The sequence below is a fragment of the Coptis chinensis genome, chromosome 7, assembly GCF_015680905.1.
Source record: "Coptis chinensis isolate HL-2020 chromosome 7, ASM1568090v1, whole genome shotgun sequence".
NCBI lineage: Eukaryota > Viridiplantae > Streptophyta > Magnoliopsida > Ranunculales > Ranunculaceae > Coptis > Coptis chinensis.
Genome location: NC_141462.1, coordinates 12,937,737 through 12,948,181, shown reverse-complemented (window position 1 = coordinate 12,948,181; position 10,445 = coordinate 12,937,737). Strand labels below are relative to the sequence as shown.

Sequence of the window (10,445 nt, the reverse complement as noted above, 5' to 3'; positions counted from 1 at the left end):
TAGATAGAGTCAAACATTCCATCAGAGGTTGTTTAAATTTACTTCTGTATTGGGCAACATTTTATTATTTTTCACCACAAAGATAGTAAATAGGAGAAATAGTCCTACGTGGAGGTGAAAAAAGTAACTTGTATTGGGAAGGCTATAATGGTGGATATATTAAGCCAAATAAAATTACAGAGAAGAAAAAACACGTGCACCCTATGCAAAAGAGTACTCAAATTTGTCACAGGGCAACGTTTTCGTTTATCTTCAAAAGTTGACAACACTATGAGCAACCCTTACTTGCGTGCAAAAAAAGTATATCTTCAAAAGTTGACAACACTATGAACAGCAGCAGCCTCAAAGCCCCAAGCAACTGAACTCATCAGTTCACTTTTACAGAACACATCTACAAAAGGTATTTTGTTTGTACTGTAAACTGCATGTTTGTTAAGATAGATTTTGCTGCAAGAGGAGAGTGAGAGATGGCACTTAAGCTGGGTACTCAAAACACGTCACAAAATAGAAGAAGTGAGCAGTTTGCTATTATTAAGTGCTCGGTACTTGTTCCGGTGGAAAGTGGGCTGATGCAAGACTTGTTCTTGAAGATGGGTTTATATGGAAAGCTAAGTCATTTGGTGCTTCGGGGTACCCAAGTCGGTGAAGTTGTCTTTAACGGGGTAAGCAGACTTTGCTTCTCTATGCTCCTATTGTCAACTTTAAATTGTAAGTGTTTTTTTTTTTTGTTGATTACTCGATGGTACTCAAAATTGTCCCTTTCGATAATAGGTTGCGCTAGTATTCACCATTTTGATAGCCTGATAGGTATATGCAAAAGAAAAATTAAGCATATGGTTATATACCATTTCTAATATAAGATATTAATGGAAAATAACTAATCGAATAAATAATATATGTGCTGGTTGAACTGGGCATTTTTGTTTTTGCTAGGTTAGTTGAGTTCTACTTAAAAAAATATGTTTATTAACATCCTGTTTTTTCTTGGAAGAATGTTTAGTCCTATGGCCAATTTGGCAGCTAAAGGAGTGAAAGTGGTGCTCTGCAAGTATCACTGCTATGTAGGCGGTGAGGACTTGCTGTTTGTGTCATTGCTTTCTCTGTTTTCCTTCGTAGTGTTGATCCTCACCTCAAGATTGAGTATACTTCTTGCAGTATCGATCCACTAGAAATTTATAGGAAGGATGGAAAATATTAACTTTTGTATAGTGATCAAAGTATGATGAATCATGTTTGATTGTTTTCAAAACATTTAATAAATTTTGGTAATTTCCAGATAAGCCGTGATTCAGGTACTTTATGCTGAAAGACTAGGCAGTGCTCTAGTTCTAGTCAGAATACCATACAGAAGACTATTCTGAAATTTATATTCCTAGATCAAAGTTTCTGAAAACTTCCTATGTAGCAATATGATACTTTGCCTGTGGGCCTCGTTCAATCACGTGCTAGGACATTCATGGAAGGACCAAAATCTTTCAGAATTATTGCTTTTGAAAAGGTCCGCACATTTTTATTGCCTGGAATTTGATATTTTAGAATGTGACCGTTTCTGAAAGGTACCAGGAAATCCATGTAGCAACAGATCCTAGTTATGCATTCATGGAAGGACCAAAAGTTTGTCTTTTTGATGACATATCCTCATATAGGAAAAACAGACTAGTTATGCCAGTTTGGTGATGAATATTTTGTGAATTTTGGGTACAACTGTCAATTATCATTATTATTTTTCCCTGCAAACCCTTTGGTTTAACTTAAATTATGGACCTGATTGGCAATGGTTTTCCTTACAGACAATGAAGAATCCAATAAATGCTTTCTAGCAGGTCTGGTAGCGAGGAGTTTAAGTATTAGGTGGGTTATCCGTGCTGCTCTAAGACTATTCTTGTTTTTCCTGTGGGCTTTCGTGCTAATTTATTCTTTTGAACTGTTGGTATACAGTACTTCAAACTGGAGGTGCACAGAGTCACTTGGTGATTACTTGGAAAAAAGGAACATCATGGGCATATGTAAGTGATACGTCTAGAAACTAGAACGGTGGAAACCTTGCTAAAATGAAAGAAGAGGTTTTTTTACATGTTTCAGAAAAACTCTGTCCCTCTTCTAGACTATGTTCACCAATTTATTATTTCTTTTTCATATCAGATGATGTGGACACATGTGCAATAACAAGGAGATTAAGACAAGATGGAAGTCTAATAGGTGTATTGAACACAGAAAAATTTAAAACTGATGAGGAACTCTTGGAAATGTCCCGTACCTGGAATATTGTTGGTAAGTTTAGATTACATATTGCGTTAATAAAGGAAGCTGAACAAGTTCAGCTTGTATTGTACTATTTTGTTACAACTTTTGTCGTCTCACATAGTTTATGAAAGCTGACCTGCAACATGAGAATAGTATTCCCTTCTTGATGCAAATGTGTAGGTGTTGATTTAATAAGTGGTGTCTCTTGCACTGCCCCTTATGAATGGGTAGACAAAACTGGTTCTGACTGGGAGTTCCTCAACAAAGGAAGTGAAGACGGAAATTTTCATGTTAGTGGTCTACTGTTAGTGCAATAGACTTGTTTTGATGTCGATAGTTCTCTGTTTTTCTTTTTGTGTAATGAAGGTTGTTGCCTATGATTTTGGGATCAAGCATAACATTCTACGGCGTATAGCATCATGTGGCTGTAAAATCACTGTTGTACCTTGTACATGGCCAGCTTCTGAGACTCTCAAAATGAAACCTGATGGAGTTGTTTTTAGCAATGGACTTGGGGATCCTTCAGCAGTGCCTTATGCTGTTGAAGTAGTGAAGGAAATGCTTGGAAAGGTTCCTGTTTTTGGCATTTGCATGGGACATCAATTGTGTGGCCAGGCATTGGGTGGTAAAACCTTTAAAATGAAGTTCGGTCATCATGGAGGAAACCATCCAGTCCGTAACGTCCGGAATAGTCGTGTCGAGATCAGTGCTCAGGTATGCTAAGCAAACTAACAAAATACTCAGTTGCTCACTTTGGATTCATTTTATCAAATTTGTAAACTTGAGGTTCTTTTGTTATTCATTGTCCTCTTATAAACTTAACACTTTTTTAGTTATATTTGTATCCATAAAAACTCCATTGATAACTTAAAGTGTGTGTGCTTGGTAGCGCGTGTTTGTGTTTTTATTATATCGTCGCAATTGTTAGTAAACAGCTTCTGACTTGTTTGTTTTGTTGAACGGGTGTATGTCCTGTTTTCACTAGACAATACCATGTCGTGAACACAGAGCGAACTATTCTATCGACTTTTACTAAAGAATATCGTGTGTTTACCACTTATTGTGGGATGCACCTGTTTTTGGTAGGATACTCTGCAAGGAAATAAAGGAAGTTCCCCAAAGAAAGAACTATATACTGATGTTTTTCTTTTTCGGTTACTCATTCATGTTCTTTCGAAGTGCAGAATCACAATTATGCAGTAGATCCTGTATCTCTTCCAGAGGGTGTTGAAGTAACTCATGTTAATTTAAATGATGGGAGTTGTGCTGCCTTGCATTCCTTGCGTTAAACATCATGTCTCTGTTGGAGTTATCCCTCACATGAGGAGAGAAAATAGAGCTGGAGAGAAACGGGGTGAATTCGGCATCGCGACATGTCGAGGGCTTCAAGGCGGATAGGCGACTCGCTTCGGAGTTCCAAGATGCTAGAAGCGACCAGGCTCACTCATAGAAGCGCTGACAGCGCTTCGGACTCAATCGTTTGGCGCCAGCAGTGTCTAATTTCGTGGGCTTTTGCTACAGTACCCGCGAAATTTGGTTTTTGGAGATAAAAACCAAAATCAAGGTTTTGGAAAACCTAACCTAACCAAGTCAGAAGGATTGGGATCCAGACTAAAACAAAGAGAGAAACCCAATCTTGAAAGCTATCAAGATTGAGAGATAACCTTTACAGAGATACAACCCTGTAAAGAGATAAGAGTGATCTAGTAAGGTGAGAGACTGAAAAGGAGAGATTGTAATATTCCTTCCCATTTTATAAAACCGGCTCTTGTGGAAGTAGGCATCATTGGCCGAACCACGGTAAATCTTTGTGTTGTGGTTTGCTTTTACTGCTTTACATTATTATCTGTTGTTAATAGTTGTTTAGCGAGTTGGACATGTTAGTATAGGTTGTAGTTGATATTTAGATTTTGTCCGGAGATGAATTGAGTTCATATACAAGTTATCTGTGTAGTGGGGAATCGATTGGTATTAGTATAATCCCCAACAAGTGGTATCAGAGCCTTTGTTAGAATAGCCTAGGGTGTTATCCGAATTTTGGTGAGGGAAGGTTTTTGGTTTAAATTCTCGAGAGAAGATTTGAGGTTAAATAACTTGTAGAGATGGACCATTCAATTGAACACTTGCATGATGAGTCCGAATAGGAAGAACTACACCATCCGGAAAGCCAAGATGGAAGACTTGCTATACCGCAAGGACTTGACACTTTCCATTGAGAATGAGGGAGTAAAACCGAGAAAAAGGCGATGAAGGCGGAAGTGGGAAAGCTTGACGAAAAGCGATTGGATACATTCGACAATGGATTGGACGACGGTGTCTTTCACCATGTGTCCTAAGAGACTACGACCCTTCACCGTGGAAGAAACTCGAAGACTGTATGAGAGGAAGTTGGGTGGAAACAAAGTGCTAGTCGTTAAGAAGTTTGCGCATTACGAAGTACCAAGAAGGTTCTTCAATATCCGAGCATCTTAATGAAGTACGAGAATATCATCAATCGATGCATTTGATGAAGATCAATTTGGGAGGCGAAGTTGAGGCTTTGTTTCTATTAGGCTCTCTAACCGAAAGTTGGGAGACATTAGCGGTTTCTACACGGGCAGGCGAAGGATGGAATTGTTACCATGGAGATGATTACCACGTCTTTGTTGAATGAGGAGACTAGAAGGAGTGCAAAGCGACTCTTCTCACTCGGAGATCCTTTTCACGAGAAACGGGGAGAGGTCGAAAACGAAAACCATCTCGCTCTGAGGGTGATGGCGAATAAATCTAGGGGTGAAGCTAGAACTCCTAAGGCGCAGAGGCAATGTTACTATTGTGCCACCAAAGGCCACTTCGGATATGAGTCGCGTAACAATCGAAGAGGGATGAGAAGAACAACCGCGTGTACATGAAGACATGGTGCGGAGGAACGGAAACACAGAGGCAGAGATACTACCGCGACTAGTCGGCGACCCAGTGGGAATTGTGTCGGTGTGGTGTGTCTTTGTCCGCCTTACCCTCATGTGTCGAGGGATCTGAGTGAGTGATAGATATAGAGCATCCTATCACGTCCACCGCGACGTGAGATTCTTCACTACCTACAAACCGTGGTGAATATGGTGAAGAAAGGATGGGTAACGATGGAGTCTCAAGATTATAGGCATTGGAGATGTTCATATAGAAACCAATGTCGGCTACACCTTGACACTCAGGATGTAAGATATGTCCCCGACATACGGTTAAACCTAATTTAATTTTGGGAAATTAGATGGCGACGGCTTTGTAAACTCGTTTGGTAGCGGGGTATGGAACCGAAAGCAGAGGTTCCATTGTAGAAGCCGAGTGAGGAAAGAAAACTTGCTCTCTTTACAAAACACAAGCTAGTTTGTGTAAAGCGAAGTTTAATCGCGTAAGAAGAAGAAGAATATCCGAATCGCGGGCGTGAGAGATCGCGGTCACACGGGCATAAAAGGATGGAAGTTCTTGCTAAGCAAAAGGCCATGCCGCACATTAAAGGTACACATTTAGATACATGTACTCATTTGTTTGGTAGAAAGCAACACATGGTGTCTTTCCAAAGATTCCGTCTCACGAAAGGATTAATCGCCCTCGAACTAGTGCAATACGACTTATGTGGTCCTATGAGAGAAGTCCCACCGGGAGTTTCGTGACTTTTGACATTCATTGATGATCGTCAAGAAAATATGGGCCTATAGTCCGAAGACCAAGGATGAAATACTTGGCGTGTTTGAGAAATTCCACAAAGATGGTGGAAAGAGAGACCGGGAAGTTGTTGAAGTGTATTTATTTCGGATAATGGGGGCGAGTACACATGGGCCATTTGAAGAGTATTGCCCGAGTTATGGGATTGGTCATGAGCGCACCGTTCCCAAGACACCGCAACGAGAATGGAATAGCAGAGAATGAACCGTACTATTGTAGAGAGGATAAGATGTATGCTATCTCACTCTAAGCTACCTAGAACTCTTGGGTAGGAAGCAATGCGCATGCATGTGATCAACTGTCGTTACCAAAGAAAGCCTCTAAATAGTGATTATCCGAGAGTATGGTCGGCGAGATGTTGATTATGGATACTTGAGGATATTTGGGTGCGGGGGCATTTGTGCATATTCCGAAGGATGAGAGATCCAAGCTTGATGACAAAGCCCAAGCGGTGCATTTTTCCGGGTTATGGAGATGAAAAGTTTGGTTACAAACTCTATGATCCGATTAACAAAAGGTAATCCAAAGTCGGGATGTTGTGTTCTTAGAAGACCAAACCATAGCGGAGACTTTGAGGAGGGGTGAGAAGCTACGCTGTGCTTTCACCAATGATCTTGTTGATTGAACCGAAGTTCCTACCGTGGAACGTCTGCGTATGCATTGAGAATGCAGAGAACCATGAGTTTGAAGCTCATGATGAGAATCCTATTGTTCATGATGGGATAGAACATATTGGTATAGAAGATGCGATGAGATGCATGAACCACCACCGAGAGCAAGCGGAGAAATGTATCCTCCCCGAGGCACCGCCAGATGATGGGGCAAGGAGGTCCGACAGAGGAGACTAGCTTCAACTGGTATCCACCACATGCGACGCGTCTACTATCGGATGGTGGAGAACCTATGTACTATCAAGAGGCACTTGAAGCGTACGCACAAAGAAAAGTGGTTGAAGGTCATGCGATGACGAGATGGATTCTTTGCATAAGAATCACACTTATGAAGTTAGTTGAGAAACCCACGAGGGAGAAAAAGTTCTCAAGAATAAGTGGATATACAAAGTCAAGCATGAGGGAAAACAATCCTCACCCAAGGCACAAAGCTCGCCTTGTTGTGAAAGGATTCGGTCAAAGGAAAGGGATTGACTTTGATGAGATTTTTCTCTCTGAAGTGAAAATGACTTTATCCCAAAGTGGTATTGGGTATGGCCGCAAGTATGAACCTAGAGGTTGAAAGCAGACTAGATGTTAAGGCAGCTTTTTCTTCATGGAGACCTTGAAGAAGATGTCTACATGGACCGACCCGTAGGAGGGTTTGAGGTCAAAGCGCAAGGAGCACCTAGTATGCAAGCCGATAAAAGAGCTTGTATGGGTTGAAGCAAGCACCGGTGACGATTGATACATAAAGTTTGACTCCTTTATGGTGAAGCAAGGATACAAGAAGTCCATTTCCGATCATCAGGCGTTTGTTCGAGAGATTTCGGATGGGGATTTCATAGTCTTATTGTTGTATGTGGATGATATGTCGATAGTTGGCCCAAACATCAACAAGATATCCAAGCTAAAGAAAGACTTGAGTAAGTCCTTTGAGATGAAGGATTTGGGTCAAGCAAAGCGATACTTGGGATCGCGGATCACTTTCGTGACGAAAAGAGTGGGAAGTTGTGGCTTTCAAGAAAGCTACATCGAAAGGTGTTCAAGAGATTCAACATGGATCGCCGGGCCCGATTAGTTCCCGCGGTGGTCGATTCGCATGACCAAAGAGATGTGTCCTGGGGTGAGCATGAAAGCAGAGTCGATGGAAAAGATTCCTTATGCATCCGCAGATGGGCGGTTTGATGTATGCCATGGTGTGTACAAGACCGGATATTGCTTTTCGCCGTTGGGGTCGTAGCGATTTGTTAAATCGGGTAAAAGAACATTGGGAAGGTGTTAAGTGGATATTGAGATATCTCAAGCGGCACTTCCAAATCGCGGTTTGTGCTTTGGTGGAAGTAAGCCCTTACTTGAAGGCTACATCGACGCGGACATGGCGGTGATGTTGAATTCGATGAAGTCCTCCGATTATCCGGGTTACTTTGCGGGGGCGGTTTCTTGGCAATCTAAGTTGCAAAAGTGTGTTGCCTCCTCCACTATAGAAGTTCGAAAGTATATTGCGACCCACCGAAAGTGTTGTAAAGAGATGCTTGGATGAAGAGGTTCTTCGACTAATTAGGACTAAAACTAAAAAGCGGTTTGTAGTTAGTTCTACGCGGATCGAGGCGCCATTCACTTGAGCAAGAATCCGAAGTTTTCATTCTAGATCCAAGCACATACACGCGTTATCATCGATTGAGAAGTACTTTCGAAGACAAGCATTCGCGGTATCGAGAAGATCCATACCGACAATAACGGGTCGGAATATGATGACCAAAGTCTTACCGAAGGTAAGTTTGATATTTGTTGGCTACTTCTGCGAATGGTAGCAGACTCCTCCCGTTGATTTGGCAATTGCATGGAGGTATCCCCCCCATTTTTGGGAGGGGAGATTGTTGGAGTTATCCCCACGAGGAGAGAAAACAGAGTTGGAGAGAAACAGGCTTAATTCGCATCACGATGTCGAAAGTCGCCAAGGCTTCGATAGGCGACTCGCAGGCTTCGGGTTCCAAGATGCTAGCGCGACCAGGCCACATGGGGCGACCCACCACTCGGACTCCAAGACGTTGAAGGCGCCGCGAGCTACGGCGCCAAGGTCTAATTTCGTGGGCTTGGCGGGCTTGCTACAAGATTCGCGAAATTTGGTTTTGGAGATAAAACCAAAATCAAGGTTTTGGAAAACCTAACCTAACCAAGTCGGAAGGATTGGGATCCGTGACTAAAACAAAAGAGAAACCCAATCTTGAAAGCTATCAAGATTGAGAGATAACCTTTACGAGATATAACCCCAGAAAGAGATAAGAGTGATCTAGTAAGGTGAGACCTGAAAATGAGAGATTGTAATCTTTCTTCCCACTTTATAAAGAACTCGCTCTTGTGGAAGTAGGCATCATTGGCGAACCACGGTAAATCTTTGTGTTGTGGTTTGCTTTTACCGCTTTTACATTATTATCATTGTTAATAGTTAAATTTAGTCGAGTTGGGCATGTTAGTATAGGTTGTAGTTGATATTTAGATTTTGTCCGGAGATGAATTGAGTTCATATACAAGTTATCTGTGTAGTGGGGAATCAATTGGTATTGGTATAATCCCCAACAGTCTCTTCAGTACCACCCTGAAGCTTCTCCTGGACCTCATGATTCTGATTCTGGTAAGTGGGATATGTCTTTCTTTTGACTTGTGCAGACTGTTAGATCTGCAAAGCCACTGTAGATTTTAAAAAGGAAAGGAGGAGGATTTGGGGGGTGTTCTACAATGCTACTGTATATCACAGACATATATGATTTTGTGCCTTTCCTTTGTCAATATCCTTGAATAAATACATGTATTCTCTTGAACCTTAAGCTTAACATGATATCCTTGCTACAGTTTTTACAGAATTCACAGACCTGATGAAGCAAGCCAACGCCAAATCAATTAGACGAAGACATCTCAAGTTTTATGCTTTGGAAAATGTGTGGGACAGGTTGTTCTGCAAAATCGGATGGACAGATGTAAGATAGTGAGCAAGAGAGTCATGACATTTATCCACAAAACGTTTACCATGGTTGTTGAAGTACTTTCAGTCTTCACTTCAATGGAGCATTTTCTACAGCAGTGGCCTTCCACTTGGTGTGGCGATGTTGGAATGAAGCTATGGAAGGTCCTTCCCTACGCTGTTATTTGGTTTTTATGGAATGCGCGTAATAATCTGATTTTCAATAGCTAGCAGTACGACTAAAGCAAAGCCGCTATCGACATAAAGGCTATTGCGTGGTATTGGATTGGTGGTTTAACCATAAATTGAGGATACCGGTTTCAGCAGGTTATTACACATTGGGACTCCCTATTCAGGTTCTAAGCCCAACCAGGCTTATATAATCAGGTGGTGGTGGTGTTGTCTTTGTTTCTTCTGTAACAGCCAAGTTGTGATCTTCTCCATCACACTTGATACATGTAATGTTTACTGTTACTTAATAAAATTTCAATTATAAAAAAAAATGGTTGTTGTAGCACCAGTAATGAAATATTTATTTACCTTTTAACTGCTTTAGTTCCATGAGCATGTTTTCTGTTGTTAAATCCATTTTGCCATTGTTGCTGATATGCTATTGACTAGTTTGTTTAGTTTGTTGTCCATGATTACTTTGGGATCCCGTACAACGATTTTACATTATTGTTAAACCCCTTTTGGTAATACTGCAATCGGCCGCAGTATCCTATTACTATGGTTCCAAGCTTGCAATTTCTGCAGCTCTTCCTCTCTATTTTGTATACTCGCTTACATTATTCAGACTAATCCATGCATTTTGTAAGATCTTGGATCTTAATTTAACCTTGCAATCAAGCGAAGTTCAAAGTTCAAACTACTTGAGATAGACAGCG

At 41.2% G+C, this 10,445-nt stretch overlaps 1 protein-coding gene and 1 non-coding gene across 2 annotated transcripts; both read left to right on the top strand.

The window, feature by feature from the left end:
* The first annotated feature begins 467 nt into the window (after positions 1–467).
* On the top strand, positions 468–3,533 carry LOC147486102 (carbamoyl phosphate synthase small chain, chloroplastic-like). Its single transcript, XM_086573647.1, has 8 exons — positions 468–662; positions 1,277–1,292; positions 1,791–1,851; positions 1,939–2,006; positions 2,143–2,271; positions 2,425–2,534; positions 2,611–2,958; positions 3,429–3,533. The coding sequence occupies exons 1-8, from the start codon at positions 468–470 to the stop codon at positions 3,531–3,533; spliced, it is 1,032 nt and encodes a 343-aa protein (XP_086429773.1).
* LOC147486103 (U5 spliceosomal RNA) lies at positions 3,234–3,349 on the top strand. The gene has a single exon (XR_015203447.1). It is a non-coding gene; the product is annotated as a U5 spliceosomal RNA (small nuclear RNA).
* Positions 3,534–10,445: the final 6,912 nt, after the last annotated feature.